General features: G+C 40.0%; 3 protein-coding genes across 9 annotated transcripts; 2 read left to right on the top strand and 1 right to left on the bottom strand.

The window, feature by feature from the left end:
- Positions 1–287: 287 nt before the first annotated feature.
- LOC116770934 (protein pecanex) lies at positions 288–19215 on the bottom strand. Of its 7 annotated transcripts, none has more exons than XM_061520798.1 (26): positions 18733–19215; positions 17102–17268; positions 16878–17005; positions 12198–16705; positions 11727–11891; positions 11430–11574; positions 11192–11358; positions 10608–10764; positions 10244–10369; positions 9406–9522; positions 9033–9185; positions 8638–8834; positions 7798–7967; positions 7375–7548; positions 6662–6812; positions 5577–5728; positions 5000–5183; positions 4239–4408; positions 3929–4041; positions 3618–3722; positions 3207–3364; positions 2935–3000; positions 2639–2698; positions 2351–2514; positions 1730–2141; positions 288–1586 (listed from the first exon to the last, which is right to left on the bottom strand). In XM_061520798.1, the coding sequence occupies exons 1-26, from the start codon at positions 18883–18885 to the stop codon at positions 1446–1448; spliced, it is 8403 nt and encodes a 2800-aa protein (XP_061376782.1). In that variant the 5' UTR covers positions 18886–19215; the 3' UTR covers positions 288–1445. The 7 variants fall into 7 exon arrangements, with proteins under 7 accessions (XP_061376782.1, XP_061376785.1, XP_061376783.1 ...); XM_061520801.1 differs by having other exon boundaries at positions 2369–2514; XM_061520799.1 differs by having other exon boundaries at positions 6662–6809.
- Positions 19216–19374: 159 nt separating this feature from the next.
- Positions 19375–22924, top strand: LOC116770912 (mitochondrial 2-oxodicarboxylate carrier). The gene is made up of 4 exons (XM_032662551.2): positions 19375–19833; positions 20262–20534; positions 21280–21461; positions 22309–22924. Exons 1-4 carry the CDS (start codon positions 19489–19491, stop codon positions 22439–22441), a joined length of 933 nt encoding a protein of 310 aa, XP_032518442.1. The 5' UTR covers positions 19375–19488; the 3' UTR covers positions 22442–22924.
- Positions 22925–23081: 157 nt separating this feature from the next.
- On the top strand, positions 23082–25437 carry LOC116770788 (uncharacterized). Its single transcript, XM_032662395.2, has 2 exons — positions 23082–23852; positions 24172–25437. Exons 1-2 carry the CDS (start codon positions 23395–23397, stop codon positions 25004–25006), a joined length of 1293 nt encoding a protein of 430 aa, XP_032518286.2. The 5' UTR covers positions 23082–23394; the 3' UTR covers positions 25007–25437.
- The last annotated feature ends 497 nt before the right edge of the window (positions 25438–25934 follow it).

The raw sequence follows: 25934 nt of genomic DNA, 5'->3' as shown, positions 1-25934 counted from the left end.
TTTAAAGAAAAAATATAATATTGTTACAAGTGGCGCCAACCGTACTGATTATAATAAATATATACTGTAATCCTTAGAATTATTTTTATAATTGATTATAATGGCAACATTTAAGTATCTACTTCTGTTTGAAAACTATAAATACTGGCTTCAGCCATTTTGTATGACATTGCTGGAAGTAACGCTGACATTGAGAAACAAATCTGAAACTGTACCTCGAACAATGTACGTTAAATAACGAAATGAAGCTGATTGTTTGACTCGTAACGGGATTGAAATAAAAAACATTTTGCATGTACCAGTTTATTGAGGCCACGTCGTAGTATCGATAACTTATTCAACGGATGCCAACTCTCGCGGCCGCGGCGTGTCGCCCGTCGCGCGTCGGTTTGAGACATATTAATTTCGATATGTAGTAACAATAACATTGTGCAATAACATTTAGTTGTACATCATTAGCTCCGCATGTGCCGAAAACACATCTTTCTGGACGGATTGTGCTTTCCTTTACGTCGATGTTAAACTAGTGTGTGATTTATTTACGACAAGCAAAATTATAACACCGTATCATTATTAAAACGCCTCGCTGTTTTGATAGCGGAGCATATTCTTTCTGACATGTCCTTATTTCTATGCCTCTCATGGTTAAGCCCTTGTGAGGTTCCGCACACGATAGTTTATAAGTACAGGTTTTAAGTGTATGTGAGAGTCCTACCTCGTTCACTCGTTCCGGACACGTTCATTATAAAAATCAGTCTAAAATATATTAAGGCAACTTGCGAAATAATATAAAACTCTAGCGTGCTCCCGCCGACACGAATCATATAAAGTAAAGTTGTGTAACTGCTTCGTTTTGTACGAAATCTCATTTTACCCGATCGCAATGCTCTTAGAGGCCATTCGTAGGTTAGACGCTGTAGGAAATACGATGACGATAGATTTGAAAAGCGTCAAGTCGAGCTTGATAGAACACGGAGCGCTTAGTTAGTTAGATATTTGCTTCAGTATCGTAACATTCATAAATTCTTATCTGTATACATTTTCCGATTGTTACATATCAATATATTCTAATATAATATTAAACGATCAACCGGCAATAATTTAATTACCATAAATTCGTAAAAATCAACGAGTTGATCACAAACGATCTTTATAATAAATATATATACAGGGAACAATGAAGACAGACAGACAGGCCATAACACAGGCCACAACACTACCACGCCGATTATATCAATTATATTATTACCAAGTACAAAACAAAAAAATAATTTTTGGCGAGCCGAGACCATTGACGGATTAGGGCTTATGATTAAAAAAATATCGAAAGTTTAAACGGAAATTAAAAAAATATATATATACAGAGACGCTTCCGTCCGCTAACGATTAGATTCCAATGTACATTATTTACAATTATATACATTCCGTTATGTACACCCCCCCCTCTAGACCTCGTCCCCCAGGTCCCTGACGCAAGGCTCGGCGACCGGCACGAACCTGTCCCCGACCTGCACCAGCAGGATGCTGCGGTCCACGTGCGAGCGGAGGGTCGGCTCGCGGGCGTTGGGGATCCACTTGTGGACCACCTGCGACACGGGCGAGTGTGTGATGAGCAGGATCGAGAGGAATAACAGGTTATATGAGAGCTGGCAACACCAGAGCGTGCTCATTGATGACTCTGTACTGTGTGTGTGTATGTATGTGTCGTAGGTGTGTCGTATCTACTGACCACTCCGTCCATGCCGGCCAGCGGGACCCAGCTGCCCCAGTGGTTCCTGCCGCCCCTCTCCCTCTGGTACTCGGAGGGCCACAGCACGTCTATCCTCCTGCCCAGGTTGATGCAGTCGTACACGCCCATGGGTTCCACGATCAGCACCTTGCTGCCCACGCTGATGCTGCTCCGCGTGTCCCGGCCGCTGTCTGTCCTCTTCGTCTTGGTCTTCGCGTCTTTCTTCGCTTCCTTCCTGTCCCTCCTGGTGCCGAGCTCCCTGTTCGTGTCGGCGTAGTGCGTCTCCTTGAGCGCTATGGCCTCAGTCTTCTCGGTGTAGCGTCCAGTCAGCTCCCTGTAGCTCTCTCGCTCGTGACGCAGATCCTTGGACAACTTGGACAGATCCTTGGAGGTGCCTTCGTTAATGAAATATCTGGAAATTATCATCGATCTTTGCTATGACATTGAATTTGAGCTGCAGGGATGTGTCGCGCGTGAAGACGAGACAGAAACACAGCTATTCAATGAGCTATGGAATGCGCGGAAATGTCACCGGAGAGACAGCTCCGATAATATATTATAAACCAGCTCGTCCGTGTCTTCGTCATCCGGTAACGGTTCGACACAAATGACCGTGGATACCTTTTGAAGTGCTCTTGCCTGGCGTTCCTGTTGGCGATGATCTTGCAGTCCGGCAGCGAGAGGTCGAGCTGTAGGGCTTCGCCCCCGGCCGGCGGCCCGCCGCACTCCAGGGACGACTGGGACTCGGAGCCCGACGAGCCGCGGCACTCGCGAGAACTAGACACCTGGGACACACAACACCGTCAGGGGCGTATTCACATCGACCGCCGCGTCGGCGTCTCGCGGCTATTGTAAACAACGGGCTTTTCCCGGAGGCGTGTCCGTGTTATACGCCGACAGCCGGCTCACCTTGGCACTGGCCGCTCGTCTCGGTTCCCGGTAGCCGAACTCCCATCCACCCGTCGAACCCTGACCAAAGTAACAAAACATTGAGGCGCAGGAAAATATAATCTGAATAAATGTAACGCGTTTACGAAAATTTTCGCTCTCGGCGGACCTGCCAGGAGTTTGGTTTATAATTGTAATGGTCGCGCGTGTGTGTGTGTGTGTGTGTGTGTGTGTGTGTGTGTGTGTGTGTGTGTGTGTGTGTGTGTGTGTGCGCCGTATGTGTACGTGTCTGTTAGCCTGGTGTGGGCAGCGCTCACCTGTCCGTCGTCCTGGCGGTCCCTGCTGGCTCGGTCCAACCTCCTCGCTCGTCCGCGGCTCGTCGGCTGAACACACACAATGTATTATCTACATTTTATATATAATCTATGTTTGTCGGACATGTTTATTCCATGTTTATTATTGTCCCGTCGTCGCGAGTGTCGGTTCGTTGGCTCTCGTCACTATCTCCTGCCAACGATTCCTTATATATTTTATTTTCATTTATTAATATCTAATGTTATTATCTGTATGTGCAACGTATCCTGTATACCTGTGTGAGCGCGCGGCGGTTCCTGTCTCGTCGCGCGTCTCGCTCTTCACTGCGTCTCCTCCTCCTCGAGTCCTCCATCGGAGCCCCGGGCGCCGGCGGACAGGCTGGGAGCCCCGTCACAGATTGCGGCGCACCCGCGCTCTCAGTGCTGCTATATGCTGAAAATATATGCGACACTTAATACGGATGCAGTCGACTTCCAGCGGAACATGTAGAATAATTGTTAGTGCTCCGTTGAACTTCGTCCTGTGTCCCGAGACGCTCACACGCTCCCGGTATTCTACGGATTGTCTACTAGTAATCTGGCCCTGCTTCATGCGGCCTTGGGCATTCTTTTAACCATACAACATTCAACGGGATGTATATTTTTTCTAAATCAGTCTAATGGGTATGTATGCACTCTGTACGCACGTGTGTCCTCGTGTCTCTCGTGGGAGTACTCCCTCAGCAGGCCTGCCAGAGACGCTAACGTCGACGAGGCCGGCTTCCCCGCGCCGAGGGTGCCGCGGGGGGGAGCTGGGGGAGGGGAGGGGTTCACTCATCAGAACTATATACTTGTAGATTAGGTTAACGTGATGTAGTGACGTGCGTCAAGCGATTATGAGTATTATAGAACATTTATCGCGTGTAGCTGTAGTTCATGTGTGGGTCTGTACCGTGATTATATTGAGTAATGTGTGTGTTGACGTGTGTGTGTGTGTGTGCGTGTCTTCTCTACTAACCGTTATGTTGTTGTGTGTTGCCTCTGGCCGCGGGTGTCCTGGCCCGGCCAGCCTCCGCCGCCGCCGCCTCGCACGCGCCGCTGGAGCAACCCTCGCCACAGCGACGACGGATCCTGAAGCAATATTGATATCGGAAGGACGTAATACAAGCAGGTGATTAACATACACACAATGATGAAATAGGACTTTACAAGAATATATGCAATAATAAAAATATACGAGAAAAAAAAAATTAAGTATAGTGAGACAATGGGTTCAGCGAGTAGTTGTTGTCTGGAGGTGTATTATAACAGAATGTTTGATGAGTGACCTTCTCCAGAGACCGGCGGCTGCGCCCCGGAGCGCCCGGACGCTAACGGAGCCCCCCAACAACGAACACAGGGCGGGAGACGTGTCCGCGTACGACGTCGTGAGAGGCGACACGTAGATGGGATACCCGATGGGCTGGTCGCACGACGAGTTGATGATATTACGGAGCGCCTGGAACGAACTGAGAATTAGTCGAGCGATGGACACATGCTGAGTGCGTTGGAACTTGGTGTGGAAGGTTCACTTCGCCTGAGACGTCTCATGGAACCTGCTTGACCGCTGGCATCATATTGCAGGTAAGAATATATTGTAGTATATTAAGACACGCAGAAATAAGAAACGTGCCGGGTGAATAAGGAGGGGGGGGGGGACCGTTACCAAATCTATCGCCTGTAAAATCAGTGCGGGAAGAGCTTGATAGAAGAGTTAAAAGTCGGTGTCCATCGAGCTCAGCACAGGTGTGGCAACATTTACAAAATGAGTGGAAGTCTCTGGGCCCAGAATACTTCGCTGAATCAATCAAAAGAATGAATAGAATTTGTGAAGAAATAATTTAAAACAAGGGCGGTCATTTCGATGAGGCCAAAAATTTTATGAAAATTACACTATTTTTGCACTTCATTGTATTGAATATTTGTAACTTAATAGTCTGCCGTCTGATTCAGGCTTCATAGTCATAAAGCATGACCTATGTGTGTTTTTGTTTTTATTTCCGTAACCAGGCGGTCGCGGACTTCTGGACCGTATATATACATCCGTCACCTGCTTAGCGTTCTGTATGGACCCCCTCTCGGGGTTCCTGTTGCGGAGGTACACCAGCTCCTGTTGCTGGCCGGCCCACAGTCCCCGCACGCACTCCCTGTTCAGCTTGATGACGCGGAACCCCAGATGGCGCTTGTTCAGCATGATGATCTTGTAGTCGTCGTTGCCCTCGTCCACCACGTGTCTGGGGACGCAGAAAACTATTAGCGCTGCAGGTTACGAGGACTCGAGGTCGACTTTACACACGACCTACTATAGCTCACGGACAGGTCAGAAATGACTCCCAGTGTTTGGTTATGAAATTGACAGAACAGTATAAACAATTTTCAAACTAGTCGTGACGCTCGTCGGCTCGCCGGGATCGAATAATCGAGCGCAGATCTGGCCGGTGGTTATATCTCTCGTCTGCGCCGTGATCAGATTCATTTCACGGTAATCTTAAAGTCGTCAGAGTTGAATTTTTTTCTTTTCCAATTGTTTCGTCGCGTTGCTTTATTAAATTAATAGTGAAACTGTATCGAGTATTATTTTTAAGAAACTCGATTCGGATCTCGTTTGTAATAATATATATATGTACCTGAGAGCCAGTAGATGTGGCGCTCCCCTCAGCACGTTGTACCTCCAGGCCGGGGCCGCTTCATGACAGATGACCAGTCGCTGGGAGTGGGAGGATATAGCGGCGTACAAGGCGGCACTGCTACAATACTCCTCAGGGAACATGAAGTGATCCTGACATAACACACAACCAAAATATATGATAAGATCTAAGACTTCCGCGAGTAGCCATTGAAATATTTTCGGATTTAATACGCGATTCTACGCCTTAATAGTTTTTTTTTTCAAATTGGGTTGGGTGGAGAGAGGAGCTTGGACGGTAGCGGTGAGCGTTTAACGCGCGTTAGATAGGGGCCACTTAAACCTACACCTGGGTCGCAAGTCCCAGGCACTGTTGAAGCTCCACTCCCTGCAACGTGGACCCGGCACCCGCACCGTGATTCCATGGAATGCTGAGAGGTTTCGTCTCTTTTAACTACATAATCCCGACGTTTCGGTTACTTAGCAGCAAGCGTGATCACGGAGACGAGACGGGTATGTCTGTCAGTTGGTGTTGTTTTCAACAAAAAATATTAACGAATCAAATAATTTAAGCTCTAACTACGTTTTGTCTTTGGACTATCAACTTTATAACCAAAAATTGGCGACGTGACACTTCAAAAACTGGATGCAGTTTAAACTGTTCTTAACGTCAGCTAAGGAAAATTAACCGTCCACAGTGCAACAATGACACGGCCGCGGCGGCGAGTACCCGTGGACTTTAGCAGATCAACATGTACCGGGAATATTCTGAGTGTGCAGCGTGTGTCGGTCACATAGAACGCGTGTCACGAGAAATGTTATATGTTACTTTAATTTACAATAAAATATAATTTCCTATCATAAAACATACAAGTGTCTCGAGACTTCGGCATCGGCACACGGTCCACACTCATGTATATATATCTTTAAGCTGGTAGAGCCGAGCTGTGGTCGAGCAGCTGCAGCTCGACGGGGAAGTCTTTGATGTCTGCGTTTCGTCTGAAGAGCGAGAGAGCCGGTCGCCCTTTCCTCTTCCCACCATCACCTCGCAGTGTCTGATGTGATCCAACCCTATACGTGTGTCACCTGGTGTAGCTTGAGCGCCATTTTAACGGCGGGCGCCAAGACGGAGTGTAGGAGCGTCACGTCGCTGAACACCCACTCGTCCCGCGAGCACGTGATGCGGAAGTCGCCCTTGAACAGCGAGTGCAGCCCGTACAGGAAGAACTCCACACTGCTGGCGATCACACCACTTCCGGTTTATATACATACTAGTTTCTAACTTGAACTTAGTTCGATAATATTGAAACTCTGTCCAGAGAGAAATTTATAGTGCGTCGAAACTACAGGTACAGAGAACATCGGCGGCTACATGTGTAGTCTGACATGTGTAGTCTGCTACACATAACCTGACACGAAGCGAATGAAGGACTTCACTATAGTCCATATTATTCTATGGAGTAAGCTAAGACGGGGAACAGGTTCATTGAAAGACGTTCAGCGTTTTTGTGAGATAGAGGAATAAACACCACAAACCATCACGAGCCGGAAGTTATAACGGAGCAACACAGAAGGATCAATATTGTGTGTATGAACATAGATGACATGGCTCTGAGAGAGAGAGAGAATTGGATACTGTAGTAGACTAATGGTTGAAAGATATTATAACGAACTGTTTAATACACAAAACAGACAAATATAGACTAAATGATATGAAAAAATATCAATATTTAACGAAAACAACCGCAATAGAGGGATTTAGTTGTTATGTAATAATAGTACAGGTGGTGAGGTTATACCTGGAGGCCGACAGGTGCTGCGCGGCGGCCAGGGCCCGGCGTCCCAATAGGCTGAGGGCGAAGCACAGCGTCACTAAGGGCGAGTCCCGCGTCGAAGCCCTCCGCCTCCAGCCCGGGCCCCGCCGCGCGCTGCAGTGGACCACCCACTCCTGGTACACGGCGCAGAAACGACTCCTGATAACATGAACACGTGAGAGATGAACACGGGGTCATAACTTGAACTCAATATATATAATGTATGGAATACAAAATACATTGTTTGATACATTGTTTCAATATTAAGAACATAACCACAGCAAGCAGCAGCAGCCACACATATAACTCGTGGATGCAAGGTGCACTCCAAACAGATTGTGAGTGACGCGGAGTCGAATCTCGACTTATAATTTAAGGAAACTTCGGTCAAGTGTCGAGTGCCCTCACTTGGTGATGCCAGATGCGCGGAAGTCGTAGTCCTCGTCCAGGTTGACGTTGAAGATAGGGTCGAGGTCAACGAACGACCTCTCCGACATCGGTCTGAGGGCATCCGCCAGCTCGGGGGACGACAGCCACTCGTCCAGTTTACTCGATTGTATGGTGTAGTATATTATACTCTGCGAACACACATTATTTATTTATTTATTTATGTACCAAAAGTAGAAATAGTTACAATATTATAAAAGAAATGTGATGCACAAAGGATAACTTATCTCTCACAAGAGATCTCTACCAGAAACCCCTTTGATAGAGGAAACTAGGTAAGGTATGTGGTGTAGGAATAGTAAAAAGAGAGAACGAAAAAAAAGAGATTTAGATATTATACATACATAGATATACATAAAATAAATTGGGCAAGAAACCATGTGTCATCGTGAGACAGAAGACATGCTGTCCCTTTTTGTTCATATATATGTGTGGGAGACAGATAGCACTGAAGGTCGACAATACAAAATCTGAGTTATATCCGGCAGACACAACCGTCGTTTTCATAACGTCTTTTATTCTACATTGGCATTTCGAGTGTTGCTATACTAAACCCTGGGTTAATTTACAAAAATACAAAGTGGTAGAGGACAGTGACAAAAAAATGAATTAATTAAAAATAATATTCTCTTCCCACGCATATATATATGGTACGTTCCAACGAATGTCTTGCTTTTAAATCATTCAGACGTTATAGCAAGACATTATTTTGCTGTTACAAATATACTTGCAAACTTCTCTCATACTCATTTCCTTGTACGTTACATATAAGATTTAAAAACTCGCTATTTGTATACGGACCTTGACGTAATAAGTGAGCAGCACCTTCCGGAAGTCGAACACCTGCAACATACTGACGGCGCTGTTGTCGGTGACGGAGTACCCTTCTAGAACGTAGCGAGCCGCTGCCAATTGCCAGGCCAGCCAGCGGAGCGCCCACCACGAGCCGGGGGACAGGACTCCGCCCCCGCACGACCACCGCCCGCCGCACACCCCCTCTACAAGAACAGACACACACCATTATAATAAACCTTCGTGCACGTTTACACGCGCTGACCACAAACAGCGCCATCTATTGTCGATCATAACACAACCGTCTCAATGCTTCCAAGGGAACCACCCGCGCGTGACCCTTTGAAAACAATACAGATTCAATGTGATAAAACGGTGCATATATTAGTATAGAATAATCTCACCAGTACTCTCCTCGGGCCCCTCGGATATAGCTTCTACCTCTCGTTGTTGGCAATAAGTCCCCCTGAACTCGAGGCCCCTCAATTGGAACGAAACCAGCCCATTTCCCATCTCCACTATGTGCACCAGACAGTTCAGGTAGTCGGAAGCCAACACTGCGAAGTGACGGTAGTTTGAAATAAGTAAGCTCATTTTAGTAATATTCGTTTTTATTAATTTATGTTAACTGTTATTTAATTAAAAAACTACTGATGAGTTTTGACTTATTATTATTGTATATAGCGATGATCTACGAGAGCTTATCGAAATCTTCACAATGAATCAAATGTCCCGTAAGGGATTTGTATTAGTAAGTATGTTCCACGATGTGCATACCGAAGCAGTCTCCTTGTTGAACTTGGCCCCAGCGACCCAACATGAGGTCTCCGCACAGGTAGTGCTGCAGCGAGCGCGTCAGATGCTCGTAGAAGATAGAGTTCAGGTTATTGTCGTCTGTAATGAGGACATAATACTTCGGTTTAAGACAACTAAAAAAAATATTGTTTTTTTTTTTTGGATACAAAAATATATGTGATAGTTTCCCTCTCTGACCGAATGGAAAACATATTGAGAGATTTCCGCTCGGGGTTAGAACTGTTTTATTCAAATGTAATTCATTTTGTTTCAACTAACAGTACATCATGTTAATAATCTATGGCGAACAATGCACAATGGCGTAGATGTTTGATCTTGGAGTCTCCGTATGAGGAATAGCAATGTACCCAAGTAGAAATATTTTGCAGAAAATTGCTTTTTTGAGGAAAATTTTAAAATATATTAACCACAGATATACTGTAGACCAATGACCTAGCTTTGTTCGATAAGCCGCGATAGATATCCATAGTCCACATCCTTTAATAATTCTCAGTTCCTGAGTGAGTATTTCTGCAGCAGGCTCATTATCTCATATCGACTCGATCAAATCCACAAAATTCCTCAACTCGAGAAAACTAATGACCAGCTGTATGACCATAGGCTGCGAGATGCGAATAAGGGGAACATGTATCTCAGATCTCATTTGTATGATAGTATTACGAGAAGTTTATGTGTGTGTGGCAAAGAGATACAATGTTGCGCTAAAGTTTGCTCTTATAACAATCAACTGCCCGGAACAAACATTGGTTACTCGGACATTAAATGATATTCAATAGCCGTGTCCACCGGTTGTACTCACCAGATCCCAAATTCCGTTCCAATTGTGACGAAAGCCGCGTGTTGCTCTGGTCGACTCTCTTCGTATTGTAATCCCTTTCCCAGAACTTGACAGGTCTGACGTATGACGTCATAAATATCGCGCTCCCTGCCAACACACCCATACAGTAATATACATGAAATATGGCTGTTTAAAGATAATCTCATGTGACTTCAGTGCAAGTAACCACATAAGTGGTGCAACGCGCGGTATAACATTTGAAGTCTATATTCAGAACTACCCACACATCTTCGTTCCCATACAATGTGTAGTATGTGTGTGTTTATGCGTGTGGGTGTAGACTTACAATGAGTGTACACTTGATGTGTATGTGTGTGTGTCATACCTAGTGCGGGTGTGAGCGGCGAGGACAGCAGCGCGGATAGTGCCGCTTGTAGGAACAGCATGGCGGAGTGAGGCACAGAGAAGGGCTGAGCGAACGCGTGGAAGGCGCTGCCCCAAGTGATCTGCCACGGAGCAATGTACGTCACCACGAACTGGATCTGAGGCGAAACACTTTAATATAGAAACTAATAATTACTATACAGCAACTGCTATGCGACTAGTAGCGGCATATGTCTCAGACGAGCATCAAACGTGGTCACGGTCGCTGCAAAGTAACCGAAACGTTGGAGTATGCAGGTTTTAAAATAATAGAAACGCGGAGTAATCCGAAAATATCAGTTCCATTTAAATGAATGCTCGCTAAAATCTTAAATATCATTTTGTAATTATTGTAAAAGAACATGCGCAAAATTTTTTGGAAAGCCAAAGTCAGGGAAAACAAATATAAGGAATCGACCAATAGTTGTTTTGACTTCTATTTCCGTGATATAATCGATCATGTTCAAATAACGATCAGTTACAATTTCATAAACAGATGAGCGACGAGTTAGTGTCAATATGAACACACTGTATAAGGCAGCCTACCTTCAAGAGGAACTCGTAAACTTTATTAAAAACGATGGCCATAATGAAGTAGTCGACGAGGAAGGTCTCGGACACCTTCTGGCTGCTGAGGTCTCTTTGGAAGACAAGAACCGCGAACACTAGTATCAGGTATTGACTGTCTGGATCCGAATAAGCGTTTCGTAGGCCTGGAATCAAGAGATATTGAAATAATAACTTGAAAGAGGACAAAAACATTATTATAATAGGACATACTCACACTTAAGGGCGCATACACATATGATTAGAGCGCCGACCGCGTCTCCATATTTCTCTGCAATGGCGGGCGCATCCTGCGTTGTCGCTGCTATGACTACCGCCGGATACAGAACGTTCCTCTCCAGGAAACACAGGTATACGAATATCTGTTCAAGAAGTCATCTTTTTTTAAACAACATGAAATCGAGTGAAACGTTGATAATATTTTATGATAATGCGCTGTCAGATATATATGCAGCAACACGTGACAATGTATTACTAAGAAACATCTTCACTATCCGTAGCGTGATCTACTCACTCGCTCGAAGTACATAAGTCTAGCTGGTTCAGTGACTTCAAACTGGGCGTGTTCGTGTTGCCGCAGCACGGGCCCCGCTAAGCACAGCCAGGGTTGTTGCTTACGAAGCTGAGGCGTCAGGTAGTGAAGCACCCAGCCGAGTATACCAGCTATTATCCACAACACCTGGCGAAGTCATGATGTTAGAAGAAGGACCGAAAATTAACTGAATTTGCAATAATAAGAAATATCTATGAGCGTTCAAAGCCAATTACAAAAGTTGGTCTAAATTATAACCCTGAGACGGTTATAAATTATAAGGATTATATCTAATCCTGATTAAATCTTACTATAATACACTTTCTTTTTTACAAATACTAGGATAAAGAGGGCAATGCCATAGTCCGCCGCGGTGTTTGTTCGACTTACAATATTTCTGATCATTGTAAGGAGCATGTGAAGCATAAAAATAGTACAATATGAAATAATTACCGTATTCAGCTGAGGTCTTAGTGTTGTAAAGACAGTGGTGCAGTGTAGGCCAAACACAGAGAGTCCAAGAAATATGCAAACTATGACGTCATTTTTCAATCTCGCGTTCACAGTCGCTTGTAATTTCTTTGGCAATGGATCTTCCATATCTTCGTCCGACTTTTCATCGTGTTTATTAATGTTGGAGTTCAATGTGTTTGAATCCCTGCTTTTATCTTCTCCCTCTGTGGGTGTTTCTAATCTATCTTTAAGTGACATCGTCGAATTCATAGTATCACCTCTCGGATCCATCTTTAGCGAACTAATGCTAGAAGCGTGGGATCTCTTTTGGTTTTTGGCTATATTAGTTTCCGAACTGAAATTGATCTTCGAGGCTGAAGATCCTATTGAGTTCTGTTTCGATATGTTACTCTCTGAATCGATTTTCTGTTCTTCCGTCAAAGCGTTGGCATCATTCTTCTCGAGTTCGGGAGAACATTCCGAAGTGTGGACCACATAGAGCTCGGGTGGCAGCAAATGTTTTTTAATTAAATTCCATATGAGAGTGTAATCACTTGCACTTCTACTTAAGTGATATGCTATTGGCACCAGAAGTCCGCAGAACAGAGAGAAGAGTATGTTGTGCTTTTGGTGCTGGGACTTTTTTCCTTCAACGAGCCCGCTATAAGCGAAACCGTAAAGTGCACAAATAGCAACAAACGATCGGAACACGCAATACACCGCAGCACTCAAACTGCTGGTCGCGTTACCGCCGAAGACGTGCATATCCACTTGTTCTAAGAGATACATAATGAACGTATTAACTTGAGGGAACAAACCTAAACTGAAGGCAAGTGGAAAAAATAATAGGAACTTTGATATAATTTCTTGGATCACATATAAAAAATCACGTTCACGAAATTCTACACCGTAAATAGTTAGCGTGTTTGCGTTATCCGCGCATCGTTTTGTACGTTCATGATTATCTTCACTCTGCGGAACGTCCTGCAGTTGAGTATGAACTGCACAAAGTATCGCCGTACACAAACAGAAGTAAACGGGCCTTGAGAACACTACCATTTTGTTGAAACCGTGAACAGGTGAAGCAGAATCGGGCTGGACACTCTTCAGAAGGGAATACTGACTTCCAGCCATTATGAAACAAAACCAAAAGGCGTATATATCTCTATAGAATCCAAGGTTTAACACCATAGAGCCCAGCACTGCGACACAAACCGCCAACATGATCGATATAAAAGTCTCTTTGAAGGTCAGATTCCTGTCGAATAACGCCATTAATTTCAACCGATCCATGGTGACCTTTATTTCGAACCATTTCCATAACTTAAACTTGTAGTAACTCTTAGATTTTGGTTTGTTTACTTTGTCTAGATCTTCTAATAGTTTTGTCAACTTATTTCTTATATTAATCTCTCCACTTTCCTCGCCTATCGAAGGCATTAAGCTCGGTATATGGGTGGAAGTGTTTTCTGCTTGTTGCTGTGCCTGTTGCTGAGATCTCTGTTGATTCATAAGGAAATTTATGTGCATACTGGGCAACCCCATTCTTGATTGTCTTTCTGCTTCTATTTGTTCTAACAAACTATCAGTCACGTAAGCGACAGGAGATCTCGGCTGATCTGCATGCGACCCGGTTCCTCCATCAAACACGTAAAAACGTTTATTTGAACTATTTGTATTGATGGGAACGATAGTCGACACGTTATTGGTGCTAGACAGTAAGGGGTTGTTGCTTCCTTGGTTTGAGGAGCTTTGATCTATACTGTCACCTCTTTTTGGCTTTGCTATACTTTCACTGTTAGCAGCTTCCGATTCCAAGGAACCACAACTTCCCTCACCAGCGGTCTCTTGAGAATTTTCTGCATTGTCAGTTGGCTTCACTTCATTAACTCTGGTAGCGTCTTCCTTTTCTGGTAGAGGAATGGCTTGCGATTGTGTTCTGCTTGAACTGTTTTTGTCGAAGGTATAAGACATCCAATTACCATATTCGTCCATAAAGCAGTGTATCGCTCCGTCACTGGTATCTTCGAAGGATGTGGCAAAATGAACATTATTGGAGCTTGGATTTTCTGTCGTATTTGGTTTTTCTTTTTTATCTGACGCGTTCTGGAGCGACGGATTATTTCGCTGACGCGTAGAACGTTTTATCTTTCTAACTCTATTTCTGTGGTTTCTATCCATCAGAGGCCTTAATCTTTGACCGTCTTCTGGAGGTGGTCCTTCTACTGGTGTTTGGTTATCTGGCACGCAACAAGGCATGAAGTCAACTCGAGAATTAAGAAAAGCAGCTAAAAGAGGCATTGATGTTGGAAGCAAGGTACTTGTAGATGTTTGTGCAACCTCTTCTATGGAACGCTTCCTAGTTTTGTGTGTGCTATCTCTTTCTCCTCTAATACTTTGCCTGTGACTACGAGATCTATCTTCTCGATTGGTAGTAGGCATAACCACGGTATTAGCATTGGTTGCAGCGAACAGACATTCCAACCCTTGCACTAAGGCTGCTTGAGCTTCAACTGCATCCATCAATATCTTCTCTTCTGTTTGATTATCATCTTTCTCTTTTCTATTATCCCTAATTTTATTCTCTTTTTGAGAGGAAGCACGCGAGCGGGCTAAGTTCTTTATCTGTTTCGGGATAGCACCTAGGTTTTTTGGTACGTTTGATGAGGATTCACCCAATGCAGCAAGCTTTTGGCATAATATCTCTTCCGGTCCCAAACTTTCGACACAGCAAGCCTCTTTAGATACGGGTAATTCTTCAAATAACCAATCCAAACTATACACGCTTCTCTCGTCTCCACTTTTACTATCGCATGTTAATTGGGACTCTTCTGTTTCAGGTACGTTATTTTTTTCATTCTTGAAGTCTTCCGGTCTATCTATTTCGCTACTGCTACTGCTACTCGTATTTGATATATCCTGGTCCCACAACTTCTTTTCTACAGATTTCTTTTCTTGTGTTATTTTGCTAGAGTTCCCTTCGCCGTTCTCATTAGACTCCAAACTTGATTTCTCTATCAATAAATCTTTTGAACTCGCACTCGTTTTATCAAAATATTCACTAGTCGGTGGATATTTACAGACACATGCATTAGATTGTTTCTCCGCCCTACCATCTGTTTTGTTATTTTTTTTTAATCTAACTTTCGACTTTTCATTCGGGCAATCAGGATTATGTTTTGGGTGATAAGGTTTTTCACAACAGTGCTTCCTGCAATCGCTTGTATTTTTTATACGTATTATCCTTATACCATTCAACTTATCAAGGAGAGGAGATCCAGAGCCGTTATTTTCGTAATCAGAGTCGCTTGATCTCAAGGCTGGAGACTGCTCAGCCTCCCAATCGAAGCCACGAAACTGTTTCTCATCTTCATACTCACTGTAGCTACCTCCGCTTGAGTCTAAATCCGTCTCCTTTTGCGAGGTTTGCATTTCATCTGATATTTCGGCTATGGGATAAACTATTTCCGATCCATAGGTTAGGTAAGGATAACTGCAGCCTTCGCCAGACTCATTTTTGGGATAAAGATTTAGGTGCGGTCCGCGCGTCAAACTTTTGCTTGGTGGTGGTATAACTGCACTTTTTGGATTTTTAAGCACTTGACCACCAATGGTCTCTGCACTGTTTGGATGAGGTGATAGGTTAGACACACTTGGTGGGGGACAACCTATTTCCAATGCTGCACTTTTTATCCTTCTAACACCTGGACTTTTGTTCTTGGCCTTGTCCGTATCTAGAGCTGGCGTCTCGGCTTTCACCATCATATATTCACCTAACTCAACGCTGGCGAAGAACCCTGTATCAGCATTGTTGGAATGCCTCCGCATATGAGATACCAGTTGGGCAGTGGAATTGAGTAATGGCAATTGTATCGTCGACATAGTGGAATTAGAATTCCGTCGCATATATGAACCTGGACACTGGGCGGTAGCCAATGCAATTGCCGATTTAGTGCAACTTTCGTCGTGATAATTGTTATACCTTCGTCTCTGCGCCATCCTTTTCTTTGGGGATGGAGGTCCTACGTTTATTTCAGAGTTATCCCTGGAATCGGAACTGAGTTGGCGTGCGAATTTAGATTGATACGGCTCCCCAGTGGCTTCACTTCCATCCAAATATAACCATTCTTTGAAGAAGTCTTTGTTACTTGACCCTCGGCGGTGCGGACAATCGTGGTACCTTCTACTAACTTTCGCGAAAGGGCCTTCATCCACGAGCATATGAATAGGTAAGTTGCTATTCTCTCGCGGATATCCAGGCTCTTCAGCGATGAGTTCTTCAATACGTTCATGTCCTCTTCTGGTTTTTGTTCTGTGTTCTCTTCGATGACCCGATTTCGATCGGCTCCTATTTGGACGGCATCTCAGAGGTCCAGCTACTTCAACGGGCTGCGCCACACAAAGGTCAGATTTCGTGATAGCGACAGTTTCAACCTGCTTCGCAGACATCGCACTGTCATCCACGCTCGACTCTGAACTGTTTTTGCGATGTACATCGACTTTGAGATCTGTAAATGAAAAAATAATTATGGAATGATTTTAATGCAAATTTTAGCATCTGTAAACACTTTTATAAGAATAACCATACAAGTTAATAAAATATTCTGTATACAATATATTAAGATCATAACATATAATTAGTTAAAATAAAAATTACACAATAATTATAATATAACATACCTATAGTACTATTATTTGGCTTATGGTACTCCAGTGATGTGATAGAATCATTATCGCTCTGTGGTGCGGCCGTGCCCCCGAGTGTTTGCATTTCCATACCCTCCTCCGGCCTGAGAGATGACAACAAACTAAACAATCGTAAAAATATAGTCTACTGTACATGCACATACATAATACAACAAGTACAAACTAGTACTAAACGAGCTAATAATACTCGTACTTACGCGGTATTTTCATTGGAATTACCAGTCTCATTGGCAGACTGGACAACAATAAGTTCATTTGTGTCATATATGTGGTGAAGACTGTGGTTGATTAACTTGAGTGATGTAAACAACACAGCCACCAGCACACAGTAGATCAGCCAGCCAAGACTTGCCGGAGGGAAATACTGTAAGAAAAATGAACCTTCTACATGTCTATAAACACTGTTAAGTTTTTAACGTTTTAATGTCAACTACAACAATAATAAATGTCAATATTTCAAGTTCAAAATATATATACATCTATAAATAAAAAAGCAATCTTAAAATGCATGAACAATGTATCCAATATTCTCTGAATAGCAGGATAAATTTAAATAAACATCGCTAACTTTACAATATGTTCTAAGATAGAACTTTCATACATGGTTTACCTTAAAGAATATAATCTGTGTGTCCACACATAATTTGCAAAGTCATTTTTGATAGACTAAAGACTTATTACTTTATATTTTCAATAAAATAGAATATTTAGGAAAAGTATAAATGTAATATAGATTTAAATTAGAGATAACATGGATATCTGGTAACTATCCGATATGTGGCCTCTCCATTCTTCTTTTCACTATTGGCCGAGATGCTGGATAGTAATTCAATTACCGGCCAGCTTTGGGATAGTAGAATAAAAACCTCATTGGTTTACATTATGCAAATCATATCACAATATACACGAAATTGACTAGTGGCATAGTGATGAATGAATATCAAGTTTTCTGCATTTATTAGTCGCGGGCGACTGTGCTTGGCTTTGTATACTTGACTGGTGTCTGAAAATAGCCTTACGCAGTAAACACTATAGTAAATGCTGAAAGATAAATTCTAGCAAATCTTAAAAATTGCGGATACTGATTTAAACTAACCTACCACCAAATGTATGGGTTGTCATTGTGAATGATATATTTAAGAAAAAGTCGACATATTTGAGAAAATATCCAAAGGGCCAAATATTCAGTATCAGGTATCTGGCCAAACTATTGTCTATATCATCTCTAATTTAAATTTATATATTGAGGAAAAATAACACATATTGTAACAAAGAATATAATTAAAGCTATATTTTTCAAACTACACATTCCTCCATTTGCAAAATAACTTTTATAATACATAAAAGAACATAATATTGTAAATGGCCGGATGCTAAGAAACAATATGGTTATAGAAATCATTCAAAGTAAATTTTATATTCCACGCAATATATAAAAAGCATATAGTTTTAGGTTATTTTTGATCTTTTGTATGATTATTAAAAAAATCTTTTCAAACAATACTATATATTGTATGAAATTCATTATTTTTTTATTTGTTTATAAATCATTCAGAAAAAAATTTCATATTTGAAAAAAATTACATTTGTAAGAACATGTATTTGTAGAGTAAACATTACAATACTTTCAAACTTCTGATCAAAAACAAATCCATGAGAAGTTGAGATTTACCTCCAATAAGTTACGATTTACATATATTGAACATGTGTTCAATAACCAATGAATACTCATTATTTACAATGAAGCGAAAAAACAATATATTGACCTGATTACAACAAAAAACATAGCACAATAACCTCTCGACATGGAATATGTTCAGATACTCACCAGGTACACTGAGAACGGAAGGCATAGCAGAAACAACCAGATATACAAATGTACGGTGTTGCAAAACAAATTCTGATGTGGATCATAAAACCACCCTCCTGTTAACGAAGCCCATATACCTTGACGCAATATTTCTAACGTCTGAGAACCCATCTTATACACTAAATCAACATTTGTACCGTTAACACTTTTAACAACCACACCACTGTCTATTTATAACTAATATTCACATTTCACATCAGCTTACGTCTAGAAGCAAGTCTTTCTTTTTTCCTGCCATTTTGTATGACAGAATACACAGGAAAACAGACTTTATGGACATCGATCTTTTAGTTCATGCAGATATCATGTGAATTAACTATATATTAGTAATGTCATGATAAAAGGCTACATTATAGCAGTTATATTATTACAATAATGAAAAATTTAAGTATATATATTTGTAATACACAACTCGATATTACTTTTAATGCTTGACATTTCAAATGATTACAATTTACTGTTTGACATAATTTAAGAGTTGCTGTATTCACAAAGTATTAAAATAAGTGTTTAAAAACCGATGATTTGACGGTTTACGAAACTTTTATGCAATCACTAGTACAAATGTGTCAATAGACGAAGGCGCAATTTTTTTATGTTTTTAAAATAAACCTCACAGTTGTGCAGTATGCAACGCTCGCTTATAGTGTAATGGTTACTTGACTAGTATTACTATTGTGTAATAAGTGTTATAATATTGCTAATTAATATAAAATGGCAGATATAGAGAAGCTTTTAAAACAGGCAGCTATGCAAATTGGTGCTGGTGGAAGTGCAGGTTTCATAGAAGTATGCATAATGCATCCTCTGGACCTCGTCAAGACTAGATTACAATTACAAGCAACAGTTAAATCACCATCTAAAGCCATAGATCCCCATCATTATAATGGAATAGTTGATTGCATGAAAAAAATGTATAAATATGAAGGATTGACGTCATTCTGGAAAGGTATTTTACCACCAATTTTGGCTGAAACTCCGAAACGTGCAGTAAAATTTGTTTGTTTCGAGCAATATAAGAAAATATTTTTCTTCGGGGCTAACACTCCGGCTCCTGTGGTATGTTCAATATACTTTTTATTAGAATTAATTTCAATTGATCAAAAACGTATAATACAATCTTTAGAAAAATATTTATTAGATAATTAAATTGTACGGGAAATTGAGATTGTCAACAGTTTGAAAAAGTAAGAGAAATCGCAAAGATTTATCATAACATTCTAATATAAAATTAAGTGTTTCATGCTGGCCGTATTGTCATTATTTTTATTATATTTCTTTATAGAAATAAGCCATACCTTGTAAGTACGTACAATTTAAGCTATAAAAAGATACTAATATTTTTTTATACTTATTAAAGTGTACACGAAAGCATAAAAAACCATTTAGGATTCTCAATAAAATCCAATTTTTAAGCAATAAAAACGACGCGAGCAAGACTATTTTTATTTTTATAAAAATAAACTCTCTAATATTTTTTGTTCCAGACTTTTGCCTTAGCAGGTCTAGGGTCGGGGATCACTGAGGCGTTATTAGTGAATCCATTTGAAGTGGTGAAAGTTACATTGCAATCAAACAAGGCATTAGCTGCTCAAGTGCCGAGCACGTGGACTGTGACGAGGCAGATAGTCCGCGAGAACGGGCTAGGCTTCAGGGGACTTAACAAAGGGCTCACAGCGACTATGGCCAGAAATGGAATTTTTAACATGGTTTATTTCGGCTTCTATCACAGTGTCAAAGGATATCTGCCCGAGTGCGAAGTGAGTCGCATACTCTTTGTCACTCAAGTACACCGCGAACACTTAAGACCATTAGTCTTAAGTAAACTCCATTAGTTTATCAGTAGCTACGATGAACTATCAACAAATATTGTTGTATTGACAAAATAATTGGACTGATAACTTTATCGCCGGAGTTAGATAACTTCCATTCTCATTTATCAACAGACTCTTTAATTGTTCCTGCGCGTTGTGTGACGAAAGGAATTATTCTCATAATTTTCCGTCATATCATCAGTGCGCGGTCGTCTGTATTCTAAATATCTATATTTAATCACACTTTTGATAACCTTTTCGTTCGTTACTCAACCATTGACTCTATGCGCGAATTAAAAAACAAACAAAAAAAAATCCTACTGCATATTACAAAAGCAATGTGTGACGATATATAGATGTTTGTTGTTCTTTACCGCAAAAAATACTTAACGGATTTTATTAAAACTTTACAGTAATGTAGCTGTGACAATAGAATAAGACATAAGGTTTAATTTACTGCGAGATTCTATGAATATACTGCATTTTCAAGATAAACCATTTTAAGTGTATGTAGTCACGTGGCGCAGTCTATAAATTACCATGACTATTGTTCTAACACACTATACATTTTTTCTAGACCTTATTCCCCAGCACATGCACGATATTGGATGCAAGAACTAGTAAATTATATATTCGATTGTTTAGTATTTCCGGTCCAATAAAATCAGTGGAGCGTTTTTCTTTATCCCAGGATCCCTTGCTAGAGTTTGGTCGTAAGGTCGCCATTGGTTTCACGTCAGGTGTTCTGGGCTCATGTGTAAATATTCCGTTCGATGTAGCGAAGAGTCGGATCCAGGGTCCGCAACCGACTCCCGGCGTCATCAAATACAGTTCCACCACTAACGCTATACTGTTAGTGTACAGAGAGGAAGGGTACGTATGCTAACAAAGCAAGTTATTTACATAAGATGCGAAATATTTTTTTATTATTTATTTCGTTTGGATAGTGTTTGACTGACCTTCTGCCTATTGGAGGGTGGAAATGTAGTTGTAGGTGGTGAACGCACTTTCTCAGTATCAGCCTATTAACCTTTTTCTTCAAGACACCCAAATTATAACTCTAAGGAAACACAGACGCGGACAAACTGTTAAAAAAATAATTTATATATAAGCATATAATGAATATGATTTTAATTTTACAATCATGTACTTCGACTATAACAACTAGTACAAAACATGTCCGTATAATTTTTCCTCTATTCGCTATTATAATTAATACCATCAAAGAAATTTAAATGATTTTTATTAAAAGATTTTTTTTTTCTTTGGCCTAATCATAAAAATACCCGTAATGTCTAAACGACGTCTGTTAATGGTATATTATTGTTTTTTCATATAAATAAAAGTTTTGTATGTATGGCAAGAAAAAATATAACCACAAACTAGTCGCGATGCATTTAAATCGCGTTGCAATCGTATTTTCTCAAATGCAAGCAAACAGGTTGCTTGGATCGCGTCCAAGTAGCGTAATATCTTTCGCAAATAAATGCATTTCCATTACTAATGCTGAACATTCTCCTCGACGTTTCCCTGCTAAACTCAGTCATCAGTATGATTTAATTCGCCTCAATAACATCTCCGTATGCACGGGTATGTTTTAATCTTTGTACGCTCGTGTATTTTGGGAACGTGTCAATGATCTTATTGTTGTCATTTCTATTTTCGTTAATTCGCAGTTAATTTAATGTAAACATTTATGTATGTTATTAATGCCTTTCAGATTCCGAGCTCTATACAAAGGTTTATTACCGAAGGTCCTCAGGCTGGGTCCTGGCGGTGCGATCATGTTGGTCGTGTACGATTACGTTTACAACTACCTTGAAAATAAATTTCAACCGAAAAGTTTTTATTAAGATTTTTTTTTTTATGTCGAATAGTCAAAATTATAATTCGATTAAAATTGGAAATATTACAAATATATTTTTGCTTTGAAGTTTGAGTAATTGCTGAACATAGAAAAAACTTAGATTAATAAATTATACAAGCAATTTTTACATCACTGTTACGGTGCAGAACATTTTCACATGAGTTGCGGTAACGTGACGCAATTAATACAACTATCTATAAGTGTATACTTGAAAGTAGTTCACGGCTTGAAATGTTAAGAACGTAACGCGTCACTGTGTATATATGATTATTTAATAGTAAATAAAGATATGATATGATTATTTAATAGTAAATATATATAATTAATTATAGCATTTATAAAGAAATGTCGGCGTTGAGACGGATGGGAAAATATTTAGTTTAGGTCATCAATTAAATGATAGTTTAACATTACACAAATCCTGAAGGTGTTTGTTTGTTGTTAAAGTTATTAAAAAGCTACAAGTGTATGGGTTTGTTTTATTACCTTTGCCAATGACTCATTTATCTTTATAAATTAAAGATATAAATATTATATAATATAATATATATATAAAATCAATATGTATAGTTTATAAACATTTAGGATATTATTTTAAAAATGCATTTGATTTGTTTATACAATTAGATCGGTTAATAAACTTACCGGTTTTATGATATGGCAATAAAATATGTTACTTCACTAAACCGTGGTCATTGGCCACCATATTGTTTTGTTTTGCTAGTGAGATAGAACTGTGGCATAGTACGTTTTGTTTGTAAATACTTGAATTAACTCTATCCTCTCATTATTAACATAAGAATTAAAAAAAGTACTTATAGATATATTACAGGTGATGTAATTTAGGAATTCAGCTGTGTTAAAACATACTGTGTCATATTAAAATTTTCAAAACGATTTTGAGTTAATTATTTAATTTTTATTAATTATACAAAATCAATGGATCAAATGCAAGCTCCGGCTAGTTTGCCGCATTTAGTGCAAATCTATCCACCGTCTGTGTCCATTCACCCATCTTTGCAGTCGCAGGGTAAAGTTTCCTATCAACAGACGATCACATCTGAATCTCTCCACATACCAGTAACGTCGCACATACACGATATATCCAATCAACACCTGATATCACAGAACCAGACTGTGTGTCATCAAATCCACCTGCAAAATGTCCAACCGCTGCAAACTCAAATGACTTCCCAGGTGATACAGGGTGATATGAGCCAGCTTCAGATCACGTCGCATGTAATTCTGCCGCAGGTGCCGGTTTTTAAGCAGCATTTGTTAAATAACAGCTTGTCCCAATCATACTATGGACCATATGAGACCTATGTTAAAGATGCACAATGTGTTATTGCTAAAGTTGAACCCGCAGTTCAGATGACAAACGAAAAGGAAGTAGAGTGAGTATGCTCACTGTAAATATACTATATTTTTATATATATTTTTGGGTTAACATACCATCAACCTCCCAAAACTTTTATTTACCTAGTCCCACTATCATTAATAGTTTCTTGGCTGTGTTGCACAATCAAATTTGAAACAAATGTCAGAGTGTTGCATGGGAAAATAAAGATATTAATAACAATACAATGTACTCACCATAACCAGAATAGAAAGAAATTTCCTAATCATATTAGATATATAGAAAATCTATTCTCTCATAGAGAGTATTCGAGAGCATAAATTGATTTAGTAAAATACTTTTCAAACATATTTCAGGTGTAAGACTGAACATATAACTCATGTGGAGGTAGAGAAGCTTCTAACTGTGAAAAAAAGATCCCGAAGTCAGGTCCCAAACCCAAGTAAGTGGGCATGCAATGTACGCAAACTGAAACACCAGAGGGGTGAAGCATACATTAATAGAAGGGGAAAGTATGTCCCAGAAAGAAAAGTCCGGAATACAAAAGATTGTTTGAAATCTTGTCGATACAAATGCAATGAAAGAATCAATGATGTCGATCGTCAGCTTCTATTCAAAGCATTCTATTCATTGAATGCCAATGAAAAGAAACATTTCCTGCTGAACACAACAGATAGAAACATCACCAAACACAACAAAGTCTTGAATGCGGACCACAAAAGAAAGTATTCCTTTAAATACTTCTTCCTAGTTAGAGGCGTTCGATACACTGTATGTAAGAATTTCTATTTAGGCACCCTAGCGATATCACAGAAACCTGTTTATAACGTGCATCTGAGTAAATCTGACGTGAATTTGCCGAAGCCTGACGGTAGAGGACTATCTGAGACGAGTACACACAGTTTGCCAATGGAGATTAAGGAAAAAGTACGTTCACATATAATGTCTTTTCATACAGTAGACTCAAAGCCAATAAAACAGTTCTCAAGGAAAAAACAATATTTGGAGTGCAACTTGAGTATAAAGCAGATGTACACAATGTATGTAACCGAATGTGAGAGAGATAACACCATGTGTGTCAAAGAATCCATGTACAGAAAGATATTTAAACAAGAATTCAACATACATTTCAAGAAAGATAAAAACCAGCAGATGTGCTGTCGCTGCAGGGGCTCCATTAAGAAGAAGTGATAATTACAGTCTTAATTGAATTGAATTAAATATAACTCGGTCATGTACACTAAATAGATTGAAGACGCCATATTTTAATAAAAATTTTATATTTTAAATATGAGGAATTATTCAAGGAGGTGCATATTTGTCTTGTCTTTTATGGATAAATTTATGTCAAATGTTATATATTTTTTTATAGTCTGTGCTTTTTGAAAGTGTTGCCACATACGTTTAAAAAAACATTATGAGTTAATATAATTTTGTTCAAATAAAATAGTATACGAAAGACTGAAAATATTATTTGCTAACAATTTTATTTCGTTTTTACAATGACTAGTCGTATCAACGTGAACATAATGTGCTGCCATACATATATTACTAATATTAAGTCAATATGTAATTATTTTTATACATAAACATGAGAATGCATAAAATATAAATGAAAGAAATTTTCTTTTATTATATTAATTTCCCTCTTAAAAGTTCCCAACTGACCTCAAAGTGCAGTTCCTATATTTCGCTAGTTTTGAATTGGATACTTTTTTTATTTGATCCTAAGTTTGGTATATGGACCCAGGTTACCCCTATTGTCGAGCTAACTGGCTGGGCTATAAACTGTTGGATAATTGTTACAAAACTGCTGATTTTTCTTTCCTTGACAAATTAAACGAACACTGGTCTCGTTCCGTTTAAGACGTTCAAAGTAAAACAAGCGCTTTCTAATTCGTTCTCAACTACACTAGATGACTCTTGTGATGATGGGAGCTATCATCTCGAAATATAATTGAAATTTCTTGGATTTTTAGATTGTTTTAGTCCACTATTATTGACAAATTTATCATAATGACTAACGAGTGTCTTTACTTGTCATGAACATTTCTTCACATGACAATAAAGTCTTGGTGATGACAGGCTGGAGTTGTGAAACATTTTATTAATTGGTTTT

Source organism: Danaus plexippus, chromosome 7 (assembly GCF_018135715.1).
Source record: "Danaus plexippus chromosome 7, MEX_DaPlex, whole genome shotgun sequence".
In the NCBI taxonomy this organism is placed as follows: Eukaryota; Metazoa; Arthropoda; class Insecta; order Lepidoptera; family Nymphalidae; genus Danaus; species Danaus plexippus.
This window is presented reverse-complemented; position numbering and strand designations above follow the sequence as displayed.

What these genes read in the sequence shown, in the direction of transcription:
- LOC116770934 (XM_061520798.1), bottom strand. Translation starts at nt 18,885, where the DNA reads ATGGGTTCTCAGACGTTAGAAATATTGCGTCAAGGTATATGGGCTTCG. An exon ending in CCATACAGAACGCTAAGCAG is followed by an intron (nt 4,409 to 4,999) that starts GTGACGGATGTA and finishes AGTTCGTTCCAG; the next exon opens with GCGCTCCGTAATATCATCAA. An exon ending in CAACACACAACAACATAACG is followed by an intron (nt 3,723 to 3,928) that starts GTTAGTAGAGAA and finishes CCCCTCCCCCAG; the next exon opens with CTCCCCCCCGCGGCACCCTC.
- LOC116770912 (XM_032662551.2), top strand. Translation starts at nt 19,489, where the DNA reads ATGGCAGATATAGAGAAGCTTTTAAAACAGGCAGCTATGCAAATTGGT. An exon ending in CTAACACTCCGGCTCCTGTG is followed by an intron (nt 19,834 to 20,261) that starts GTATGTTCAATA and finishes TTTTTGTTCCAG; the next exon opens with ACTTTTGCCTTAGCAGGTCT. An exon ending in GATATCTGCCCGAGTGCGAA is followed by an intron (nt 20,535 to 21,279) that starts GTGAGTCGCATA and finishes TCTTTATCCCAG; the next exon opens with GATCCCTTGCTAGAGTTTGG.
- LOC116770788 (XM_032662395.2), top strand. Translation starts at nt 23,395, where the DNA reads ATGGATCAAATGCAAGCTCCGGCTAGTTTGCCGCATTTAGTGCAAATC. An exon ending in ACAAACGAAAAGGAAGTAGA is followed by an intron (nt 23,853 to 24,171) that starts GTGAGTATGCTC and finishes AACATATTTCAG; the next exon opens with GTGTAAGACTGAACATATAA.